A 25366-nucleotide genomic window follows, 5' to 3' on the forward strand; every position below is an offset into this window, starting at 1 on the left:
TTGTACAAAGTCTCAATTACCTCTATTTAGAATGTCTGGCTTATAAAAAAAAGTCATTCAATCAAATGTTTACTGAATGAATGAGTCAATCACTCAGTTGGGATTTCAGCAAATCCCAAAAGTTTTAAGCTAAAGGCTTAAAACTTTGAACCTTGTCCTAGACTTGGCCTCATAGAATTACTGATATTAAAGACTTGATGCTGAATACTAAAGCAAAGGCTCAGGGAAAGGAATAAATGAATAAAGAAATAGGTAATTCCCAACACTTTGGGTTTGAACTAAGGGTATCAGGCTTGTTTGCTGGCCTTCAAATACTTGACCCATACCTCTGATCCAAATTTTTTACTGGTTCATTGGAGATGAAATCTCTTGGAATTTTCTGCCTAAGCTAGATTTGAATATCTATCCTCAGATCTCAGCCTCCTGAATAGCTCACAGGTGTGAGCCACTAGCACCTGGTATGAGAATATGTATATATTCTTAATTCCAGAATTTAAGATCTACTGCTTCCACATACCCTAGTTGTAGAGCCTCACATAAAATCAATTCATTTCCTAACCCTTCCTTTTTCATCAATGGAAATTAACACAGCTAAAAACAATAAGAGTAGCTGGGCACTGGTGACTCACACCTATAATCCTTGCTACTCCGGAGGCTGACATAGAGGATCACGGTTTGAAAACAGCCTGGGCCAGAGAGACTTATCTCCAATTAACCACCAAAAAGCCAGAAGTGAAGCTGTGGCTCAAGTGGTAGAGCATTAGCCTTGAGCACAAAGAGGCTGAGGGGACAGTGTCCAGGCCCTGAGTTCAAGCCCTAGGACTAGGAAAAAAAAAAAGTATATTAACCTTTGGGAGTGTTTTTGTTTTTGAAGGGGGGGACTGTTTTTGTTTTGTGTTTTGTTCTCTGGTAATGAGGTTTGCACTCAGTCCTCACCCTTGCTAGGAAGGCACTTGAGCCACATGCCCAGGCCTTTTGCCTTCTTATTTTTAGGTAAGACTCGTGTTTCCTCCGCGTGGGTCTTAGATTCTAAACCTCCAACCTACTACCTTCCTGGTAGCTGGGATCGAGAACGTGAGCCAGTACGGGGGGAGCACCCTCTTTACCAGAGCCCCGAGAGGCGAGTGCTATTCCTCACAGGGTCTTGTAAACGCCTAAACGAATGAAATGGCCGAGGGTTAACCCGTGGCACAGCTCAGGACCGGCGTCCAGACCGTGTCACTGCGCCTGCGCGGCGGCTGGCTGGTTCCTGCCGGGACAGGGCGCGACCCCAAGCTGGTCGGCAACTCACTAGCTCCCGGTGCGCGCCGAGCACGCGGAGGGCGGTGCGGCCGTGCCCCCCGCACTCACCTCTTCCACACCCGGCCCGGAGCTCGCCCGTCACACCGGGTCCGCCCACCACCGCGCTCCGGCCCGAAGGTTCCGCTGCGAAACCCATGCGCTCTCCAATGCCGCCCTCTGCCGGCCACTTCCCTCCGCCATCCGGCTGGGGAGGCGGTCCCGGTGCCCCGGAAGTGAACCTTCGTCTCCTCTTCCGGGTTGAGCGTCCGCACGAGGTGGTGCTGTGCCGCCCAACTTGAGCCGCGGTCCCGAGCGAGTGAGGGGTTGGTGCGGGGCCGCCATGGAGGGTCACGGCGTGGAAGCGCTGCTGGCCGAGGCGGCGCAGGCCGAGGCGGAGACGCTGCGGCGCATCACGGTGCACAAGGAGCTGGAGCTGGAGTTCGACTTGGGGAACCTGCTGGCGGTGGACCGGAACCCCCCGACGGCGCTGCGGTCGGCCGGGCCCGCGCCGGAGGCCGAGCTGCGGGCCCTGGCGCGGGACAACGCGCAGCTGCTCATCAACCGGCTGTGGCAGCTGCCCAGCGCGCGCGTGGACGAGGCGCTGGTGGCGCAGCTGCCCGAGCCCACCACCCGCCTGCCCCGGGAGAAGCCGCTGCCGCGGCCGCGGCCGCTCACGCGCTGGCAGCAGTTCGCGCGCCTCAAGGGCATCCGCCCCCGGAAGAAGACCAACCTGGTGTGGGACGACGCGAGCGGCCAGTGGCGCCGCCGCTGGGGCTACCAGCGCGCCCGGGACGACACCAAAGAGTGGCTCATCGAGGTGCCCGGCGGCGCCGACCCCCTGGAGGACCAGTTCGCCAAGCGGATGGAAGCCAAGAAGGAACGCGTGGCCAAGAACGAGCTGAACCGCCTGCGCAACCTGGCCCGCGCGCACAAGCAGCAGCTGCCCAGCGCCGCCGGCCTGCGCCCCACCGGCCACCAGAGTAAGGAGGAGCTGGGCCGCGCCATGCACGTGGCCAAGGTGTCCACCGCCTCCCTGGGGCGCTTCCAGGAGCGCCTGCCCAAGGAGAAGGCACCCCGGGGCGCCGGCAAGAAGAGGAAGTTTCAACCCCTTTTCGGAGACTTTGCAGCCGAGAAAAAGAGCCAGTTGGAGCTACTTCGAGTTATGAATAGCAAGAAGCCCCAGTTGGACGTGACCAGGGCCACCAATAAGCAGATGAGGGAGGAGGACCAGGAGGAGGCCGCCAAGAGGAGGAAAATGAGCCAGAAGGGCAAAAGGAAAGGGGGCCGGCAGGGGCCCGGGGGCAAGAGGAAGGGCGGCGGTAGCGGCCCCCCCAAGAGGAAAGGAGGCTTGGGCGGCAAGATGCATTCCAGGCAACCTGGCGTGGGTGGCAAGAGGAAAGGAGGGCAGCAGCAAGGAGGGAAGGGGAGGAAGTGATCCTCTCCCCCCTGACTGGTCTGGAAAGCCAGGAGAGGACCGCTTACATACTTAAGTACTGTACTAGGGGAGTTGGAGGAGGGTGACCCTCCCCTCCAGAGAATGTACTGTTCATCCACCATTAACACTTTGGTTGACTTTGGCTGGATGTATTTGAGCACATATGAATGGGGGTGCAAATTGCTGGGAACTGGGAATTCTTTAACAGCTATCTTTACCTTTCTTCATTGTAACGTTCTGTACGGGGTGAGACTTGGTCCTATTTGAAAGATTTCACAGTTATTTTTAACAGTAAACTTTTAATGAAAGAGTGCCTGTACTCGTGTTGCTTATAACTTTTCTACCGTTGGTAGAATTGGTACTTGAAGCCTGTGGTCCAGATTCCCAGTATAGGGTATTTTTGTATATTTTCTAAAACCAAAGCAGTTAAATGTATAATGGTTTCATCAAGGTCACTTTTACTTAAAAAAAACTAAACCGTTCTTTTTTATTTAATAAACATACTAAAAACAGTGCAACTGGCGTAAGAAAAGACTTCATGCTTTCCAACATTGAACACATTCCTGTAAATAATAACTTGGAACTACACTACAGATAATGGTGATTGGCTGTGTTTGTAACCTCAAGTTTTTCAAGGAGAGTCTGGGGGAAAAGAGATCCACAAAGTCTTTATTAGCTGAGACATCACCTTTTCACTTGTCTCCTTAACTTGTACTTTCTTTTGGGGGGTGGGGGGGTTCGGTCGTGGGGCCTGAACTCTGGGCCTGGGCACTGTCCTCAGCTCTTCAGCTCAAGGCTATCACTCTACCACTTGAGCCACAGCGCCACTTCCAGCTTTTTTCTTTTTGCTTATGTGGTGCTGAGGAATCGAACCCAGGGCCTCATGCATGCAAGGCAAACACTCTACCACTGAGCCACCTTCCCAGCCCTTAATTTTTAACTTTTAATGTTTTGTTTTTAGTCTTTGTTTTAGTGAGTTACACCCTTAGATTAGATTTTTTTTCAGACTTTTTACAAGGTTCTTGATTGCCTTAGAAAAGTATCCATATTAATGCAATGACTTGCCAGTTTTGCTCAGAATGTTTTCAGAAGGGAAAGCATTGAGTGGAAAAAGAACTCCTCCGACCCTCTACCTTTCCCCAACTTTGTGTGTGTGTGTTGTCGGTCGTGGCTTCTGAACTCTGGGCCTGGGCCCTGTCCCTCAGCTCTTCAGCTCAAGGCTAGTAGTGCTCTACCACAGGAGCCACAGTGCCAATTACAGCTTTTTTCTTCTTGTGTGGTGTTAAGCAATGGAACCCAGGCCTCATGCATGCAAGGCAAGAGCTCTGCCACTGAGCCACCTTCCCAGCCCCCCAAGTCCCCAACTTTTAAAAAATTAAAACAGTGAGATAAAGTGACACTTGAGCCTCTGGAGCCTTTCCTGTATCAGAGGTGAGACTCAGCAGCTGGCGCAGCTGTGGTCCAGTTCTCAAGTCCTGAGCCACTTCTGCCCAAGTTGGGCCAAATGACCTTGCCAAGCGGGTAGGCAGGCCTTAGGCAAGGGGTGGGAGGAGGGCAGTGGCCAGGATTGGACAGCAGCGGGGGTGTGGCTTGCCGAAGGCCAGGAGTTCTCTGTCGGTGCAGCCATGGCCGCCGCTCGGGCTCGGGTGACACACTTGCTGAGGCTTCTGCAGAGCACAGCGTGAGTGCGGGCAGTGGGCGGGTGGGGACCCAAGATGCAGATGCCTGGCTTACACTCCACCTGGGCTGCGCAGCCTTCGATAAGAAAGCAGGTACTGCAGTGTTTGCTAGGGACATAGCCTTATCATATGCCTCGTAATGGGACAAGTTTTACTCTTCTCAATCTCCCATGAAGGAAACTGACCATTGGAAAAGAAAAGGCCTGGTGGCATACGGTGACAGTACAGAACTGGGCACAACAGCCTGGACATATGTATCCAAGTGACACATTTATTGGGCAGATAGTTATGCTGGAAACTACTTTTGTTTCTCAGTATACATCAATGAAAGGCTTAGGAGCCAGTCTAGCTGATCAGATGAGGGAAGAGATATAAAATCAGCCTGCTACAGATTCCTGCAGATCACCGCAGATAGACCAGAAAGGGAGAATCCACAAGAAGTTAAGACAAATATTTTTTGAATTGTTGTACAGGAAGGGAGTGTAGTATGAGTAGAATTATGTCAGTCCACACTGGGAACAGGATGGAGAGAGCCGAGGCCTGTGGCAAGACTTGACGGCAGTTTGGATGGTAGGGGGCGGGGAGGGTAAAGTTGTGGATCATAGAGAAATGAAAGAAGAAAAGTTACCTAGTAGGAAAGGGAAGGGAAGTACATTCCAAACAAGGAAATAAAAACAAGTTTCTGCAACCAGGAGGGAAGAAAAAGGATTACTGGAGGAAAAGAATTTTTCCCCCCAAAGCTAAAACCCAGAGATGAAGCAAGATGAGAATAGCAGGACCTGTTGACCGGGCTCAGTCTGAACTTTATTTGCCATGGAAGCAAATACAGGCAAAGAAGAGACATTCAAAATATGCCCTGATCACACCAGAATGAAGGTGACAATGGTGCCGCCAGGAGAAGCCGCTTAGGAAGTGAGTAGAAATCTAGATGAGGAGGCAGCAGAGCCAGAGGAGCAAGGACCCAAAGAAAAGTGAGTTCAAAAGAAGTATCTGCAGCCTTGGCGCATGGTATAGAGTAAGGACAAAGGAAGGGTCAGCAGGGCAGGGGCAGCTGAGGACAGCATCTAATAGTGAAGGAATGGGCAGAGTGGAGAAGGAGGCAGAGAAAGAACAATGAAGGCAAGGCCCCAGAGGCTCACACCTGTAACCCTAGCTTCTCAGAAGGCTGAGGTCTGAGGATCAAAGTTCAAAGAGCCAGCTAGTGCAGACAAAATCCATAAGATTCTTACCTCCAATTCACCACTAAAAAGCCAGAAGTGGAGATACATCTTAAGTGCTGGTGCACTAACTTTGAGCAAAAAAGCTAAAGGACAGCACGAAGCTTCTGAGATTGCCAAGATCCTGAGTTCAAGCCCCCTGTACTAGAAAAGGAAGGAAGGAAGTGAGAGAGGGAGGGAGGAAAAAAGAGAAAGAAAAAAGAAAGGAGAGAAAGAGAAAAAGAAGGAAAGGAAGGAATGAGCAAGAGAGGGAGGAAGATAGGAAGGGAGTTCAAAAGGAAGGGAAGAGAGAAAGTGAAAAGAGCAGAACAATGAATAATGAGAGGCAACTAAGATAAGCAGAGAGTCTTACCCTGTTTTACCCACTCAAGAAAAAGGTGGCTAAAATCTAAGGGAGGGTGATTCAGTGTTCATTGCTACACTCTGAGAGCCAGGTGCTGGAATGTCTAAGAAGTGAGGGTCCCACAAGACAGCTGGGCTTGAGGCACAGTGGCCTGATTCGGGGGCTAAGGAATGTACTGGTGGTAAGGAAATGGAGCCAGCAAATACAGGACAGGAGGGAGGGGGATCAGGGTGAACAAGCCTGAGCATTTCAAACATGACACTGTAAGTCTCATAGAGAAGGATGGAGTGAGGAGAGAGCTAGGAAATACAATACCCATGGTGGTCCTCAAAAGGCAAGAGGGGACAAGACAGGATCCTCAAGTAGTCCCAGAGCTTGAGAGAGATGCAGGCAAAAGGGTAGGAGGAAGACATGTGCTATCAGAAAGTTCAAGTTTTGATATTTTGTTAGGAAAGTATGGCTAGCTCACCTGAGAGGGAACAAGCCTTTGTCTCTTGTGGGTCCAGCCACTAGGTGGCAGCCTTGACTCATGATTGTCTTGACTTCACAAGTCTCAGGAAGTTTGAAGATCTAGAGGACTATTGAAATCCGCTTTTTCTTCCTCCCTTAGATAATTTAATTACAAATTTGAATTTTGGCGGGGTGAGAGGAAAATGAAGTTATGTACTCACTTGAGTAGCTACTGAAACCACACAAGGTTCCTCTGTGCCATAAAAAGAAACGTTGAGCAGAGAAGGAAAAGCCAGGAAAGGAGGGACTGGACTATTCAATAATTAAGACAGCCAGGGACAGAGAAGGATGGATGTTTCCAGAAAGGAAGACATGGACAGTCTGTGAGGAAGACAACTGAGAAGTGAGAACGGGTGCAGGTTTTTGGGAAGCAGATTGTGACTTTTACCCCTGGGGCAGTGATCTGGTGACATCTCAGAACAAAGGGAGTGTATTTAGCCTGGGGCTGCGGCCAGAGAGACCTGTGGGTCCAGAGAGGCCTGGTTAAAGAGAAACTAAACACCTTCAAGAGGCAGGGAAAGTACATAGAAAGTCCCCAGAATGGTGGAAGATGACAGTTAATCACAGGTCAATGTGATTGAAGTCCCTAACCTTTAAGAGCTGGGGCCTCAAGAAATGGGGAATCTAAATGCATTCCCAGAGTGCTTATCTCAGCCCCCCCCCAACCCCCCCCCCCACCCCCCGCAGGCCTTTACTCCACACTACTCAAATAAACGTGTTTGTGGAGGGGAAAATGATCTTAAAGCTTTGGAAAGACCCTAAGTCAACTCCCTCCGTCTCCCTCCCTCCCTCCTTCCCTCCCCCCCTTTCCCTCCCTCCCTCCTTCCCTACCCCTCTCTCTTTCTTTCTTTCTTCCTTCCTTCCTTCCTTCTTTCTTTCTTTCTTTCTTTCTTCTCTCTCCAATGCTGAGGTTTGAATTCAAGGCATGGATGTTGCTGTCCCTTAGCTTTTTCACTCAAGGCTTGTGCTCTATCACTTGAGCCATGCCTCTACTTCCAGCTTTTTGCTGGTTAATTGGAGATAACAGTCTCATGGGTTTTTGTGCCTGGGCTGGCTTTAAATTGGGATCCTCAGATCTCAGTCTCTTAAGAATCTAGGATTATAGTCATGAGCCATTGGCACTGGGCTTCCAAGTCAACTTGTTTTGGGTTTTTTTTTTTTTTCGGTTGTGGGGCTTGAACTCTGGACCTGGGCGCTGTCCCTCAGCTCTTTGGCTCAAGGCGAGTGCTCTACCAGTTGAGCCACAGCACCAGTTCCAGTTTTTCTGATGGTCTATTGGAGAAGATTAGAGTCTCACGGACTTTCCTGCCCAGGCTGGCTTTGAACCGTGTCAGCCTCCTAAGTAGCTAGAATTACAGGTGTGAGCCACCGGTGCCTGGCCAAGTCAACTTTTTATCCACTGTGATTTCTGGGTTCTTTTCAGTGCATGGTATTTGCCAAAAGCTACCAGTTCATAGTCTCTTAGGGCTAGAACACAATGTGAGAGTTACTTTAAAGCTTCATGTGTGTGTGTGCACGCATTTAGTTCCAAATGAATTTATTACTTTTAATTTATCGAGGCTATGATAATGAAACAACACCCCCCTCCCATCTTGACTGATACTAATTTGTTGCACAATATTGCAAGGCTTCTCATTTTTTGTGTTCCAGTTTCACATTGTGTTGTCCTGTTTTCTTTTCCCTAGATGCCAGTGTCCAACTCATTCTCATACTTACTCCCAAGGTAATACATTTGGTTTTTTATATCACCACAATTTTTGTTTCTGTAATCAGCAAGTATAATACTCGTGGGCCAGTCTTGGAAGAAAAGAAAGAAAATTATTTTCCTTCTTGGAAGAAAAGATTAGATCTAAATAGAGGAGAGGGACAGGAAGGAGGGGGGGGGGGCCTAACAATAGAGGATCCTAAGCAGAGGACCTCAGGGAAACCTATGGAGAAGAGGAGAGAGGGTAACCAAGAGAACAAAGAAACAAGGCTGCCATGGGGCCTCGCTGGTCACTAACCACTGTGCCTGAGACAAAAGAAGCAGTAATTTTATATTTGGAGGGAATACAATTAACAAAGATAAAATTCACTAGTAGGCCTTCCTTGTTCCAACTACACAGAAAATTGTTTTCACTGTAACTAAAACCTGGTACTTTACAGAGAAACAGTTTATTTTAAGGTATTTTTTATTACATTTCATCAAGAAAAGGGTTGGACACATGGCTTAGTATTAAAGCTCCTGCCCTGCAAACATGAGGCCCTGATTCATATCCTAGCATCACACATAAACACACAAACAAAAATTCAGGTTGAAATTTCACAAAGAAAACTAGATTTGGTTTATAAGCGTGTGAAATGTAACTATCTTTTGTGCTTTTTTTTTGGCGGGGGGCAGGAGGGAGGAGGTGAGGTGGCGAATGGGAGGAGGTGTGTGGAGGGCAAGGCTTTGTAGTGTTGCTTATCTTTTCCCTGCTCAAGGCTAGTGCTCTACCTGGTGCTCTACTGCTTGAGCCAAACCTTGACCTCTGGATTTTGGCAGTTCATTGGAAAAAATAGTCTCACAGATTTTTCTGCCCAAGATGGCTTTGAATCATGATTCTCGGCTTCCTGAGTAGCCAGGATTACAAGTGTGAGCCACCAGCACCCAACATAAAATATAATTATCTTACTATGCTAAGTCATTTATATGAAAAAGTTAAATGATCAAAGCGGGACTTTATTTAATTACTAATAGTTGTTCTCAAACAATAATGTGAATCTATAGGACTTTTACACTACATTTTCAAAAGTATTTCTTAATTTCAATGGAGGAAATATTTTTAATCTCCTTATTTTCACAAAATCAACATCAAATCATTTTTATATTTTATCTTTAAATGCAAATGTTGGCTTCAATTTGATGTGCGATCATGAAGCCTGAAAATTTTGGGGGGGAGGGGGGCGGTATCGGGTCATGGGGCCTGTACGCTGTCCCTCAGCTCTTCAGCTCAAGGCTAGAGCTCTAATCACTTGAGCCAAAGTGCCTCTTCTGGCTTTTTCTTTTTTGCTTATGTGGTGCTGAGGAATCAAACCCAGGGCCTCATGCATGCAAGGTAAGCACTCTACCACTGAGCCACCTTCCCAATCCCCTGAAAAAATATTTTTTAGGCAGCTTTAAGGAATTTATAAGACTAAGAGTGGTGTGGTGAACACTTGCAATTCCAGATACTTGGGAAGACAAAGGTAGAAGGAGAGTGGTCCCAGGCTAGCCAGGAAAAAAAAAAAGTAAGACCTTATCTGAAAAATAAAGCAAAAAGGGCTGAGGCATCACTCAGATGGTTGACCCTTGCCTAGCAAGCTCAGGCCCTTGCCTTCAAACCCCAGGGCTGCCAAGCAAGAAGGAAGGCAAGACAAGGCAAGGCAAAGCATTTATGTTTATTACTGGTTTTTACTATTCATAACCAATATTTATGTTTATTTTAAGGCCTATGCTAATGCTCATTTCTCTATTTCTAGTTCCTGGACTTTCACCTTCTGGGAAAACAACAGACTATGCCTTTGAGGTAATTTCACCAATCCACTCTTTCTTTTATGAGTGATCTTAAAAAAATCAAATATAGTATAATGCTAATTGGTGTATATTTCATTTGAAATCTGTTATTAGCCAATGTTCCATGATCTCTATTTGATTAGGTCCTATTTGTAAAGAAAATGGAATATAAATTTTCTGAGAACATGAGTAATATCTAACATAATATCTTCCATCTTCTTTATATTTGGAGGGAATACAGTTAGTAACTTCAGGAGAAAATTCCCACAGTGTTATTATGGTTTGATCTAATTTTAGTAGTAGTAACTTTTTAAAGCCCAGAGAGATAAGAGAAATTTCGATCTTAATAAAACTACCTTTGTCCTCAAGAAACCAATGTTAGATTATTGCCTAGAACAGGTCTATTTTTTAACATTAATAAGAAAAAATTGAGAGAGAAACTTATTCTGTAGGCTTTTATTTATTTTGACTGATTATAAATAACTAGATTAAATATTATTATAGGGTAATTAATTAATATAGGGCAAACTTCCAGTAGTATACACTCTCCAAATTATATATGATATATGCTGAATCTTTCTGTTATAAGAAATCCCAAAAGGGATCAAATTAATCTGTTGAAGCACGAACAATTAATTCTGGTATATTTTTATCACACTGCAATTACATAATTAGTTATAATTATTTGCTTAAATCCCTGCCCCCTCATAAGTCCAGGAGCCATAAATCAAAATGTCATTGAAGGTTATGGCCTCCTCTCAGCCACTGAGGAATATAGTCCCAGTGCTGCTGGATTGTTCTAGAGAGACTGAAAAATAGCAATCATATTAGATATTTTAAATCTTCGTTTTTAAAGAGTTATTGGCATATTTGAAAACAATTTAACTTAACATAGATCAAATAAAATCCATCTTCCATCTGTCAGCATGAGATCTCTTCGCTCACCTATAAATGCCATCTTTCTCTTAGTCTTTTATGCTATCTTACATGCGTGCAAGGGTGTTTGGGTGGAGGAAGGGGCAAAAAATATATATAAATGAAAATAAGAAAATTGAGAGTAAATTTAGATGTGGAGGTAGAGGAAAGCAGGCTTTTGAAGTGAGAGGAACAATTAAGAATTTATACCCTATTTGGGAAAAGACAAATACAAAATTCCAATGTGACTGAGGCCAAAGTTCCTTACAGCAGTGTGAGGCCAGATGTTAAGTGACATGGGAGTGTATAGTATAATATAGTATTTGGACAATGAGGAACCATTTCGGTTTTGGGTTTCTGTATTTTTTAGAAATGAAGCGGCCAACACTCTATTATACCCTAGATATTCTTGATGTTTTTCTTTCTTTTTTAGATGGCTGTTTCAAATATTAGATATGGAGCAGGAGTGACAAAGGAAGTGGGCATGGCAAGTATTTGAGATGTCTGCAATCTTCTACTGTAAATGTTACACACCTTATAAAGCAATTACTAACACACGCAGCAGTGCTACTCACTGGACACTATGTTGAAAACTTGTGGTAGGGGTGTGAGGGGAAAACAGAGTGTGGGAAGGGGTGACATTGTCTAAAAAGAAATGTACTCTTTACCTGACTTATGTAACGATAACCCCTCTGTACATCACCCACCTTTATAATAACAATTTAACCCCCCCAAAGAAATTACTAATGGACAAAATCAAGCCTTTTCTTTCTTCCTCTTTCTTTCTTTTGTCCATTCTTTCTTCTTTTTGTAGTACTGGTGTTTAAATTCGGGGCTTCCTGCTAATATATATTATCAATATGTAAATAAATTTATATATATTATAAATAGGCAAGAACTCCTGTTTATGCTTCCCACCACAGGTGGGATGACAGGCTCACACAACCATGCCCAGATTTTTCTGTTGAGATGGGGGTAATTTCATGAACTCCCCCTCCTTCCTCAGGCTGGCATGAAACCAAGATCTTCCCAATCTCAGTCTCCTAAGTAGGTAAAAATACATACATGAGCAACCCATTTAGTGCCAGTACTGGGGCTTGAGCTCAGAGTCTGGGTGCTGTCCGTTAACTTTTTCATTAAAAGTTGGTGCGCTACCCTTGAGCCACAGTTCTACTTCTGGTATTTTGGTGCTTAATTGGAGATAAGAGTCTCGCAAACTTGGGCTAGCTTCCAGCCAGGATCCTCAGATCTCCTGAGTAGCTAGGATTACAGGTGTGAGCCATTGGCAATGGACTAGCAGCCTTTTATGTTTAAGTATCTGTAATGTTAAGATTATCACCGTTTTATTTCAGTTAAACCCAACTTACAAATTATTTGTTATTGTAGGATCTACAGAACATGGGGGCCAAAAATGTTTGTTTGATGACAGACAAGAACCTCTCCCAGCTCCCTCCTGTCCGAATGGTTATGGACTCCCTAGTGAAGAATGGCATCAACTTTCAGGTTTATGATGCCGTGCGAGTAGAACCAACAGATACAAGGTAACTTGGCAATGTAAGCCAGCACAGCTCATTGTCATTGCACACTTGACCTAGGTTATATTTAATGGCTTCACAACTGTTTCTGAAAAGTATGACATAAAGCAGGGAGGCTGTGGCTCATGCCTATATGGAAACTCAGGAAGCAGTGGGATCTGAGGATCAAAGTTTGAAGCCAGCTCAGGCAAGAAAGTCCCTGAAACACTTACCTCCAACTATCCACCAAAAAGTCAGAAGTGGAGGCATGACTCAAGTGGTAGATAGATTGGATAGGTAGATAGATAGCCAGACAGACAGACAGATAGATAGATAGATAGATAGACAGACCAACAGATGGATAGATAGATAATGTATATTACATAATGGTTCTTTGTTTTCCATCCTCCAAGTTTCATGGATGCAATAGAGTTTGCCAAAAAGGGAGCCTTTGATGCCTATGTTGCTGTGGGTGGTGGCTCTACTATGGACACCTGTAAAGCTGCTAATCTGTATGCATCCAGCCCTCACTCTGAGTTCCTTGATTATGTCAATGCCCCTATTGGGAAGGGAAAGCCTGTGACGGTGTCTCTGAGGCCTCTCATAGCAGGTAAGACACTGCTTTTGTTTCATTTTGCAACTAGTTAAAAAATAAAAATGACAGTAGGAAAGATGCCAGCTCTCCATTTTAAAGTCTGTATTTCTAAACTTTCTGATTTGTTTGCTTCGACTGTGCACTTTATCTGGAGACCCAAACAGACAGCCATTTTATTTTAAAATTCTGATCTTCATTATTGCACAGATAGAGGCAATTTGGGTCAGTGAGAGGGAGTGTGCAGAATGAGGCTATTTTGTCCCCCTGTGGAAAAGAGGGGAGACCCCAGGTGACATTTGGTCCATCCCTCTGTGGGCAGACTTGTCCTCTAAACCCATCTGCTTTGTCCCATTTTCGCCCGCCACTGTGGAGTTAAGAGAATACTCATTGTCATTTTTTTCAATGACTCAACCCTTTCCCCAACATAATGGCTCTACAGCTGAGCTCAGGCTTTGTCTCCTTCCTGGGACATGTGACCCACAAGGCCACACCAGTCTGGATGACATCTGCTCCTTGGCTGTCCAAGGCGTAGTACACAAATCTATATCAAAATAGTGTGTGTGTTCCACAGGGGACTTTGAGGTCTTCCAGTCTTTCTTCTGTGCTCATTTTGATGACTGTGGGACTATTACTCTTCAAAGTTTTATAGCTAAAATGCATGAACTGATAGTGGGGGAATAGCTTCAGTGAAGTTTTTTCCTCACGTTCCCCCTTTCCTTCCCCTATTGTAAACAGTCCCCCAGAGCTGGTGGCAGGTGAACTGCTTTGACGTAAATGAGGAAGCAGCAGGAAGCAGCATAATTGGGGGCTGGAGAATAGAGCCCTCTAGGGGAACTGTGTCCTCATCACAGAGAGGGGTGATTAGTAAACTTTAGAAATTTGACAGAGCTACAAAACCACAGGGTCCAGCCAGGCCAGAGCATTCCTGTGCTGGCTGCCAAGAAGGAATAAAGATGTCTTTTAGGACAGCAAATATGAGTGTTCCTACCAGAGGGTGAGAACAGCCAGCGTCTGAATACCTGGCTCAGCTACAGCTGCAGGAGCTGGGGTGCTGGGGGAGCCTGAGGCTCCTACAGCTCACTGCTGCTAATACAGACACAGGGATCACAGATACACGGGTGATCAACACCCGGGCATGTGAACACACACATGCACACTATAGCATGTGTGTGTATCAGCACCAACACAGAGAATACATATTCAACACACAGACGCACTTCATTCATATTGATACATGTAGGTTTGTGCAGAACAGAGAGCACGCACATTAAGCACACATGCATGCTAACCACCTACACAGGTTAACACAGACGTGAATATTGTACATGTATGTTAACACAGATATAGAGACTGCACATTGAATCCACGTGTGTGTTAATAATGACATGGCACACATTAGACATAATTGTGTGTTGATGCAGACATCAGCACACATGTTAAATATATGCATGATGATGTAGATACACATGTCACATATGCTAATTAATATAACCACAGACCTCGTATATTAATACAAACACAGAACATCCAAAATGCTAATGAAAACACATACAAATAAATACAAATACAAGCATACATGTTATACAGATGATCAGCCAAACAGAAAGATCAGCAAAGCTTCTTTCTCTAACTTCTTAACTTCTAAGGCTGAAGAGCTCCGTGACGTTTGTTTAAATGCTTTCCTAAAAGTAATATTATTTTGTTCAAGTCCCAACTACCTCAGGAACTGGGAGTGAAACGACTGGGGTGGCCATTTTTGACTATGAACACTTGAAAGTAAAAACAGGTAAGAACTTTGCTCATGATTAACTTTTAATTCTTCTGTTTCTTTTCCATGTCATTCCCTTTTCTTTGTATGTGTATGGGGAGGAGAGGATGTAGTTGTTTACCAGGATTTGGACTGAGTTCCATATACTTGTTAACAGGCACTCTACCTCTTGACCCACACCCCAAGCCCCTTTCCATTTTAGGATTTTTTTAGATGGATCTACATGTTTTTGCCCAAGGCCCATCTCCAAATATGATCCTTCTATTTAGGTCTCTAGAATAGCTGGGATGACAGGTGGCCACCACACCTTAGCCCCTCTGCCCTTTTTTTTAATGCTGTCATTTAGAAATCAAGGACTTGTGAAGTTAAGGAAAGAAATATATGTATACCTTTTCTTTCTTTTTCCCAAGTACACAGTAAACGTCTTCTGAAAAAAAAAAAAATTCTGAGATACCATGACTCTTAATTGGCCACTCTACTCACATTAGTGACTATATCAATGATAAAGACATATTCCTTCTCTCCAACATTTTATTTTGTTTTTCTCTCTGTTCCTATTGTTTTGAGACAATGTCTTGCTATGTAGCCCAGGCTCTGAACTCACCATGCTCCTGTCCAGGTGTTAGGAGTCCAGATGTAGACCAACATGTCTACATTCATTATATCTTGCATCAACTATACTGAACTGTGATTTTTTAATGTAATAAAAATGTACCTGTTTGAAAAGTCTAGTTTAATAAGTTTTGGCAGATATACATGCCTATGTGACCAATACCGGAAGAAAGACACTGAACAGTCCCAACATTCTATAAAGTCGTATCATGATCCCTCTTAGCTAGTTCCTGATCCCCATTTCTCTTCTCCTTTCTGCCTTTTTAGTCACTTGCATCCTATCTTCTCAGCCTCTCATTGGCTCTTGGTTGATTACATAGAAATGTTCATCTCCTCAAGTCTGCCATTGTATAGACATTTATAGTAACTTCTTTAAATTAAACTATGATCCCTGGATAATGTTAAGTATAATAATAGTAGACAACATTTAAATTCTGCCTTACTGTTCTTAAAAGATTTTTATATCTTTATATCATTCAGTCTCGACAACATCTCTGTGAGAGAGAAGGTCTGTGTGTTATTATAGTCTAATGTGGCTCGAAGGTGTAGCACAATGGTAGAGCACTTGCCTAGCATGTGCAAGGGCCTGGGTTCAATCCCATGCAGTGAAATATGGGAGAGGAGTTAATTCTAATGTCAGAGAGATCAAAGTGACTTGTCCAATGACATGAAGTAGGGTGTACAATGGGTTCAGTTGTATACTAGTAAACCAGCTCTCTGGAATTTAATAAAAAAAATAAGCCCTGATTCTCTTTACTTAAACAATGGTGTCACTCTTCTAGAAAGTAAGAAGAAATAATCTATACTTCTCTCTTGGGATCTACTAGGAGCTAGCTTCCAGCATAACACTGGAAAAGCCAGTTTTCTGCTCCAAATCTCTTTCTACTTCTGGCTGCCTAGCTACATAACAATACACCTTGTCTGGTGCTTTTCCTTTAGAGTAATTTATTGTCTTAAAGTTATTTAATCTCTTTAAAACACTGCCCATAACTTTCACCTCTATTAGGCATTGCTTCAAGAGCCATCAAACCCACCCTGGGACTAATTGACCCTCTGCATACCCTCCACATGCCTGGCCAGGTGGTTGCCAACAGTGGCTTCGATGTGCTGTGGTAGGTACCAATGCCATCTAGAGGGTCTTTTTCAGGACCAAATCTATCACAGTATTTTACTAAGCAAATACCTATTTATAGGCACTATCACAGTATTTTACTAAGCAAATACCTATTTATAGGCACTAATGATCCTTCATTGATTAGTGATCAGCAATATCCCCCACATTGATTGTCATGGCCTCCCTTCTTAGAAGGACACACTGAAGCTGGAAAGGTGGGTGATTAGATGCAATCTAAGGGGAGCCTCAACCCTGTTGGATGGACTACTGCCTCCACCATGGCCTTGGGGGTCACAGCAGTTCAAGGTGACATGCACCATATCAGGACCACACTACACAGAGCAGGGAAGGCATAGGCTACACCAAGGAGGAAGGCAGGGAAGGGAGCGAGTATCTTCAGAACATTGGTCCAGACATGTGCTTGGAGACTGCATCTTTTTAAATTTAATTTAAATTGTATTGTAAAGGTGATGTACAGAGGGGTTATAGCTACATAGGTAAGGAAATGAGTACATTTCTTGTCAAACAGTGTTACCCCTTCCCTCACTCGTTTTCTCCCACTTTCCCTTCCTCCAACTACCCCCACCCCCAAGTTGTGAAGCTCATTTCCATATAGTGCCTTATATGTGTCACTATTGCATTGGCTCACATTTTATCCTTTGTCTCACCATTTTGTGATTCCCCTTCCCATCCCCAAATCAGCTAAATGTATTTACAAGACACAGGGTACCAAAATAAAAAACAGTGACAACAGGGGAGAGACCAAAGGAAAAAAAAGAAAAAAAAAAATAACTTCACACAGTACATTAAAAAAAAAGCCTCTTGTTTGCATATCTTAGAATTCATTTTGTTTAGCATCATTTTATATGGTTATATGTACATAGCTATTGAGCTATTGTGATCCTCTGCTAGGACTATCCTAGACATATACTAATGAGTACAAATGAGGGAAACCATGGAGCCTATGTTACTTTGGTTCTAGCTTACTTCACTTAATATGATTTTTTTCCTAAGTCTTTCCATTTCCTTATGAATGAGGTGATGTCATGTTTCTGATGGAAGCATAGAATTCCATTGTGTTATCTACCACATTTTCTCAATCCGTTTATCTACTGAGGGGCATCTGGGTTGGTTCCATATCTGAGCTATGGTAAATAATGCTGCAATGAACATAGTTGTGCTGGTAGCTTTAGTGTGGCCATGTTTGTGATCATTTGGGTAAATGACCAGGAATGTGATTGCTGGATCATAGGGAAGCCCTGTGTGTATATAATCTTTTGAGGAACCTCTATACTACTTTCCAGAGCGGTTGAACGAGTTTACATTCTCACCAACAGTTTAGTAGTATTCCCTTTTGGTCACATTCCCGCCAGCATGTGTTATTTTTTGTTTTCTTGATAATGGCCATCTTAATTGGGTGAGGTAGAATCTCAATGTAGTTTTTTGATTTCTATTTTTTATGGCTAGAGATGTTGGATATTTTTTCATGTGTCTATTAGCCATTCTTGTTTCTTCTTTGGAGAAGTCTCTTTTTAATTCTTTAGGCTACTTGTTAATAAGGTGGTTGTTTCTTTGAGGATTTGTTATTGGGAGGGTTAATTTTTTGACTAGGTATATTTTTTTATATGAGGCCTTCTCTATTGTAAAGCTAGTAAAGATCTTCCAATCTGTGAACTTTCTATTTATCTTGCTAGCTAGGTCCTTTGCCATGTAGAAACTTTGCAGTTTAATGCAGTCCCCTTTATCCAGCCTTTGTTTGATTTGTTGTATTTCTGAATCTTTAGGAAGTTTCAACCTGTGCCAAGGAGCCCTAGTGTATCCCCTATTCCTTCTTGTAATATTTTGAGGATATCTGCCCTTATCTTGGGTCTTTGATCCATTTGGAGTTGATTCTGGTGCAGAGTGATATATAAGGATCTAACTTCAGTTTTCTATACATGTATAGCCAGTTCTACCAGTATCATTTGTTGAAGAGGCTTTCTTCCATCTGATGATTTTGGCTCCCTTTTAAAAAATTAGGTGGCCCTACATCTGTGGGTTCCTTTCTGGGTCTTCAATTCTATTCCACTGGTCCTCTGGCCTGTTCTAGTTCTAGTACAAAGCTGTTTTTATAACTACAGCTTTATAATAGAGTTTGAAGTTTGGTATTGATATTCCTCCAGCAATGTTTTTCCTGCTAAGGATTGTTTTTTTCTATTTGGGGGTCTTCTATTATTCCATATAAATTTTTGGGTTGCTTCTTCTATTTCATTAAAGAATATTTTGGAGATTTGGTGGGTATTGCACTGAATTTGTAGATAGCTTTGGGCAGTATTACCATTTTCATAATGTTAATCTTCTCAATCCAGGAGGATGGGAGGTTTTTCTACTTCTTTAAATCTTCTTTAATATCCTTTTCCAGGTTTTTAAAGTTTTTCATCATAGAGGTCTTTCACCTCTTTGGTTAAGTTAATTCCTAGGTATTTTTTGAGGCTATTACAAAACAAGTTGCTTATCTGATTTCAGCCTCGATCTTCTTTTTGTTGGTATACAGAAAAGTGACTGACTTTTGTGGATTAATCTTATACCCTGATTTTTGTTTGTTTGTTTTTGTAGGTCATAGGGCTTGAACTCTGGGCTTTGGCGCTGTCCCTGCACTCTTCAGCTCAAGGAGAGTGCTTTACCACTTGAGCCACAGCACCACTTCCAGTTTTCTAGTGGTTTAGTGGAGATAAGAGTCTCATGGACTTTCCTGCCCAGACTGGCTTTGAACCATGATCCTCAGATCTCAGCCTCCTGAATAGCTAGGATTAGAGTTGTGAGCCACTGGTGCCCAGCTTATATTTTGCCAGAGTTTGGGATCAGCTCAAGTAACTTGGGCGTGGAGTCTATAGGATTCTTTAAATACATGATCATGTCATCTGCAAAAAGAGAGCGTTTTACTTCTTCTTTCCCTATTTGAATCCCCTTTATGTTTGTTTCTTACCTAATTGCTCTGGCTAGGAATTCCAATACTATATGGAAGAGGTGTGGAGAGAGTGGATATCCTTGTCTCATTCCTGATTTTAGAGGAAATGGTTTAAATTTTTACCACTAAGTATAATGCTAGCTTTAGGTTTGTTGTATACAGCCTTTATTATATTGAAGAATGTTCCATGGATTCCTAGTTTCTCCAGAGCTTTCATCATAAAGAGGTGTTGAATCTTGTCAAATGCTTTTTCTGCATCTGTTAAGATGATCATGTGATTCTTGTCCTTGTCGGAGCCCACACCATATATATATTACTACATATATATATTAGCACTTCCCTGTAGTGCTATGAGACAGGATACTCTCACTGATAGAAAGAGAAAACTGAGTTCCAGATGTTTACTGATTTGCCCAGTCTCATTGTGCATTTCTCTGGCTCCAGCTGCAATGTACTAACAACCACAAGTCCACATTTCTCCATAGACCTTGCTCTTGAGGTCCAAAACATTCGTTCCCTGGCCTCACAGAGTTCCCACAGGGCTTTACATTCAGCACACCCCACCCCAAATTCATCCATTCACATGTGCACATTTTGTTATCTCTGAAATCAGGACATACCTTAAAATTCGTGATTAATTATTTTTATCTTCAGCAGTATGGTTTATTTAAACGGTATATCTTATAAATGTATTCAACAGTATGATTTTAAAATGGTGGCATCTCCAAGTTGATAAGAAATGTTGTAATTCTATTCATCACACTATACACACCAGAATTTCTCTGGTCTACTGTCTCAGAGCATAGCAGGACTCAGCATGAAATGTTCTTGCATTCACACTCGGTCAGCAGATTCTGTCTCCTGTCCTGCTTGAATCTCTCTAGTACCCATTTTTTCAAGCTTCGTTGTTCCTATCTTTGTTCAGCTTTGCCCCAGTTCATGCTTGGACCATTGCAGTAGTCTTTTCTTATTGTTTTCCTTTATTCTGTCCTATAAGCCTTCCATCTCACCTCCCACATGGCCTCAACAAGTTTCCCATATTGCAATATGACTGTCACATGTACAGAATCCTTGACACACATATACATGTACATACACACACATCTTTCTACCTTACAAGTTTTGGCAGGTGGTCAGGGTTGCTTTCCATGTCTAATATCTGAAAGTAAACTTCTTATAGTTCAGTCTGTTCCAGTGCTCAGCTCTTTACCTTTGATAATTTGTCTCCAGTTCCAAAGAGCATCAACTCCTTGATGGAGCCCTTGCTGGCCCTCCCATGGGCTCTTCTCTATTGGGTAGCCATCCTCTCTTCACTTGCTTGTCTCCCTGCTACACTAAGTTTGATCAGGACAAGGCCATCTTACTCCCTTCTCTAGCCCTGCCAGAGGGACTGTCACATCACAGGTACTGAGTTAGCTGCTGCTGAGTGACATTCATGCTACCAGGAGGTGACAGTTCTGGTCTATACCTAATTCTATCCATGTCCTTCATCTACCTTTTCAATTGTGGTCTGCTGCCCAGAAAACTGTTCTCTTTTAAGGACACACCCCTAATTACCTAAATTCCGTGTGTGTACATGCGCTCACGCACACACACACACACAAGCGCATGCACCATGTATGCAAATACTAGGACTTAAACTCAGGGCCTGGGTGTTATTCTTTTAGCTTTTTTGCTCAAGGCTAGTATTCTATCATTTGAGCCATAGTTTCACTTTTGATGTTTTGGTGGTTCATTAGAGATAAAAGTCTCATGCCGGGCGCTGGTGGCTCACACCTGTAATCCTAGCTACTCAGGAGGCTGAGATCTGAGGATCGTGGTTCAAAGCCAGCCTGGGCAGGAGAGACCGTGAGACTCCTATCTCCAATAAACCACCAGAAAACCGGAAGTGGCGCTGTAGCTCAAGTGGTAGAGCGCTTGCCTTGAGCTGAAGAGCTGAGGGATAGCGCCCAGTCCCAGAGTTCAAGCCCCATGGCCGACCAAAAAAAAAAAAAAGTCTCACAGCCTTTTTTGCTCAGGCTGGCTTTGAACCTCAGTCCTTAGATCTTAGTCGTAGCTAGTAGTGCCTGACTTAATCTAACTTTCTTCTAACTAGGCCCCAGTACTAAAGGTTTTACCACTTCTCAATATTAGTTAGGACTATTAGTTAGGGAAGCAAGCCTTTACTCCATGAGGTTAGAAGAATATTTCAAATTCAAACTAGAATATTGCTCTCCCAAGGGCTGGCCAAGTGAGACACATAGCCCAAAGAATCTGCCTCTGAGACTCAGTGGTCTTGCTAAAGATGGTCATAGTCTAGCCTTGAGCTTCAGAGATAATTTCCCTTGTGAGGAGGACTTCATGGGCCTTCATCATAAAGTGGCCATCATATGGCTTTTATGTAAGAAGGTGCTGGGAAACTCACATACCTGCACAAGTTGCATTTCTTATTATAAATGGATCATCTGACTGCCATGTTTTGCCCATGTTTGTATGAGCTCAGCTCAGCATGTGAGTCTGCTCTTGAGAAACAGATCAACCCTTGAATTTAGAATCTACATGTAATATAGACATGCTGCCAGGTAGGGGTATGATTTGGGCCTTGTGGACCACCACCTTATCTTCCCTGAGCATGCACTTCATGCTTGCATTTCTCATACCCTTCCCTCTTCAGAACCATGATGCCATAGCATCCATCTACAAACTGGGGTGTTTTTTTTTAACTTTTCCAATGTTTTGTTCAAAATAAATCCAACACTGAAAGGTAAAATTGATGCAAAACACAGTTTATATTCTATTGTGTCCCCAGACCTTGATGGTGCTGTTTTGTACCATCTTTTCATTTTTTATTTATTATTTATTTAATTTAATTTAATTTTTTTTATTTTCAGGGCTTGGGAACTGTCCTTAAGCTTCTTTTGCTCAAGGCTAGTGCTCTATCACTTGAGCCACAGCTCCACTTCCCATTTTGTTGAGTAGTTGATTGGAGATAAGAGTCTCGTGGACTTTCCTGTCTGGGCTGGCTCTGAACCGTGACCCTTAGATCTGAGGGTTACAGGTATGAGCCACTGGCACCCAGCTTATTTAATGCCATATTCTGCAGATCAGTGCATAATGCTTTCAATAGAGGAGTCTGTAAAGTGAGGATTCTCTTTTTCTGGTATGGTATTTGACCATTGTGACATTGGTCTACAACAAAGTCACTTTTTAGATTCAGTGCTTTGTTTTTTGGCTCAAATCTTCATTAATCCAGCCTCCTAAAGACTTTTAAACTAGAAAAGGGCCAAGTGTCATATTTTTTAATTAAATGCATTTCACTAATACATAAAATCACAAAAAAATATGGATGATGTGGCTTAGTGGTAGACTGCTTGCCTGGCATGCACGAAACCCCAGGTTCAATTCCTCAGTACCACATAAACACAAAAAGCAAGTGGTGCTGTGGCTCAAGAGGTAGAGTGCTAGCCTTGAGCAAAAGAAGTGCAGGGACAGTGCCTAAGCCCTGAGTTCAAGCCCCAGAACTGGCAAAAAAAAAAAGGATCAGGTACTAGGTGACATCGTGACACCTTACACTATGTGATCAGGTTAGACACATCGGTCTTCTCAAGCATTTATCACTTCTTTAGGAGGAAATAACATGCAAAATCCATTCTTTTAGCTTTTTTTGAGCTGTTCAGTAACCACCACTCTGTATAGTCACCCCGCTTTATAGGATCACACCAGAAACTTCTTGCTCCTAATTTTGTGTACCCATAGATGGGTCATACACATACTCATTAAAAACCCTGCAGTGCTGTGAATGTAAACTTGACTTGAATTCCGTACTAAGCAATGACTATTGTAGACAAGAGTTGAGTGGAGTGGATTAGCATATCTGCAGGACAGTGAGTGCTGGTTTGTGATTGGATGGGAGGAAGGCGGGACACAATGCTTTAACTCTGTATTTTAAACATTTCTCTTTAGCCATGCACTGGAGTCCTATACTGCCCTTCCTTACCACATGAGGAGCCCCTGCCCTTCCAATCCCATCACTCGGCCAGCATACCAGGGCAGCAACCCAATCAGTGACATCTGGGCAGTGCATGCACTGAGGATCGTTGCTAAGTATCTGAAGAGGTATGTCACCCTGAAGGGACAGAGACAGAACACACATGAAATATGATGTGCCTGCTCCTGAGATATCCTGAGGGAGTTTGAGAACCAGATCAGTCATGCAAGTGGAAAACTGGATAGTCTGAAAATAATCATTTTCAGGAGACAGTGGAGGCCCCTAATTTATGAAGGATACAGATATAGTCAAAGCAGGTTTCTTCATGAAAGCCTCAAAGCCAAAGCTAGGCTGAGGTGAGATGCCTTTAGAGATTTGGCTACCAGGGCAGAAATGAAAGCACACTGGCCATCCAGGCCCTCCTAAAGATACATAGAAATCAGCCATTTAACAAACTCACATATACCAAAACTCAAAAAGTAAATGTATAGAACCTTCTGACCCAGGAGATTTAAAAGGCAGAAACCATAAAAATAATTTCTGAAAGGTTTTGAAGGATTTAAGGATATAACCAAGTACGGTGGTGCACACCTGAAGACTCAGCTACGGTGGGAACTGAAGCAGGAAGATAGAAGGAATCCAGGAATTTAAGGCAGCCTGGGCAACATAGTGAGACCCCTATTTCTTAAAACAATAACTAATTGCTGATCTCTGGTGGTTCAGCCCTGTAAGCCTAACTACTCAGGAGGCTGTGAGACCTAAGGATCACAATTAGAAGCCAGCCCAAGCAAGAAAGGCTGTGAGACTCTTATCCCTGATCAGACACCGAAAAGGCAGATGTGGAGCTAAGGCTCAAGTGGTAGAGTACTAGCCTTGAGCACAAAAGCTTGGGGGCAGTGCCCAGGCCCTGAGTTAAAGCCCCAGGATCGATACAAAAAAATTACAATAAAAATTTAATAATACAGATGCATACACTCATTTATAGCCATACTTTTGAGAAGACAAATAACAATAACTTTCTGAGGAGACGAAAAATATAAATCCATCCCCCCTCCCCCCCAGTATTCATGGGCATTGATTCAAGGTCTCTCAGACAGGAAAATCCACTGGTACTCAAGTCCCTTTCATATAAAATGGAGTGACACTTACATATGAACTACATACGCCTTCCCATTATAACCCTTAACATAATGTAAGTGTGTATAAATAGTTATTGTGCTGTATTGTTTAAGGAATAATAACAAAAAAATCTGTACAAGTTCAATTCAAATGCAATTTTTTCTTTTAAATATTGTGACACAATGCCTCCTCTACCCTTGACTTAGAAGCTCCTCTTGTACAGAGGGGCCTTGGAATCAAGAGCTGAGCAAGAGGAAAGGGACATAGAACCATATCAGACTCCTGAGAGGCCCATTTAGTTGACAAATGAGCCAGTTTGTTTAACCAGGACAGAAGGTTTGGCACAGCTATAGTAGGAGGTGAGGGGGTAAGGACAGTGGAAGGCTAAAACCCTGGCATCAGCTGCTTTGCCTTGTTATAAGGAACTAACACTGAGTTTTAGAAAGAAGACACAAACTATTAACTGTTCCAAGGAAAAGCAGGGGGAAAAAAGGTGCCAGCACTTTTATGCTATAACAGAAACCCTTCCTCCAGGAAAGATCGTGAAACACCCAAGTAGAAGTGATTTTCTTGGCAGCCTTCAGACTGCCTTCCTGGGGCTGAATTTTTAAGACATGCATGCAGGAAAGGCAGTGCTGGAATTCAAAGGGGCTTCTGAGAATTGTCTTTTCAAAAATGACACTGAAACTGGGTGCTGGTGGCTTACCACTACTCAGGAGACTAAAATCTGAGGATCATGGTTCAAAGTCAGTCCAAGCAGAGAAGTCCATTAGACACTGATTTCCAGTTAACTAGCAAAAAGCCAGAAGAGGGTGTGTGGCCCAAGCGATAGAGCA

At 43.4% G+C, this 25366-nt stretch overlaps 2 protein-coding genes across 2 annotated transcripts in view; both read left to right on the top strand.

The window, feature by feature from the left end:
• The first annotated feature begins 1580 nt into the window (after positions 1–1580).
• Rrs1 (ribosome biogenesis regulator 1 homolog) lies at positions 1581–3024 on the top strand. The gene has a single exon (XM_042666450.1). It carries the CDS (start codon positions 1622–1624, stop codon positions 2714–2716), a length of 1095 nt encoding a protein of 364 aa, XP_042522384.1. The 5' UTR covers positions 1581–1621; the 3' UTR covers positions 2717–3024.
• Positions 3025–4311: 1287 nt separating this feature from the next.
• Positions 4312–25366, top strand: part of Adhfe1 (alcohol dehydrogenase iron containing 1) — a 36671-nt gene continuing 15616 nt past the window's right edge. Inside the window, exons 1-9 of the mRNA XM_042666440.1 lie at positions 4312–4397; positions 8151–8188; positions 9946–9992; positions 11328–11381; positions 12281–12435; positions 12822–13018; positions 14712–14789; positions 16390–16495; positions 23387–23539. Of these exons, the coding sequence (XP_042522374.1) occupies positions 4342–4397; positions 8151–8188; positions 9946–9992; positions 11328–11381; positions 12281–12435; positions 12822–13018; positions 14712–14789; positions 16390–16495; positions 23387–23539 (884 nt within the window). The 5' untranslated portion in view covers positions 4312–4341. The remainder of the gene's footprint in view (positions 4398–8150; positions 8189–9945; positions 9993–11327; positions 11382–12280; positions 12436–12821; positions 13019–14711; positions 14790–16389; positions 16496–23386; positions 23540–25366) is intronic.

This window comes from Dipodomys spectabilis, unplaced genomic scaffold, assembly GCF_019054845.1.
Source record: "Dipodomys spectabilis isolate Male_0828 unplaced genomic scaffold, ASM1905484v1 ptg000015l, whole genome shotgun sequence".
NCBI classification, from domain to species: domain Eukaryota; kingdom Metazoa; phylum Chordata; class Mammalia; order Rodentia; family Heteromyidae; genus Dipodomys; species Dipodomys spectabilis.

What these genes read in the sequence shown, in the direction of transcription:
- Rrs1 (XM_042666450.1), top strand. Translation starts at nt 1,622, where the DNA reads ATGGAGGGTCACGGCGTGGAAGCGCTGCTGGCCGAGGCGGCGCAGGCC.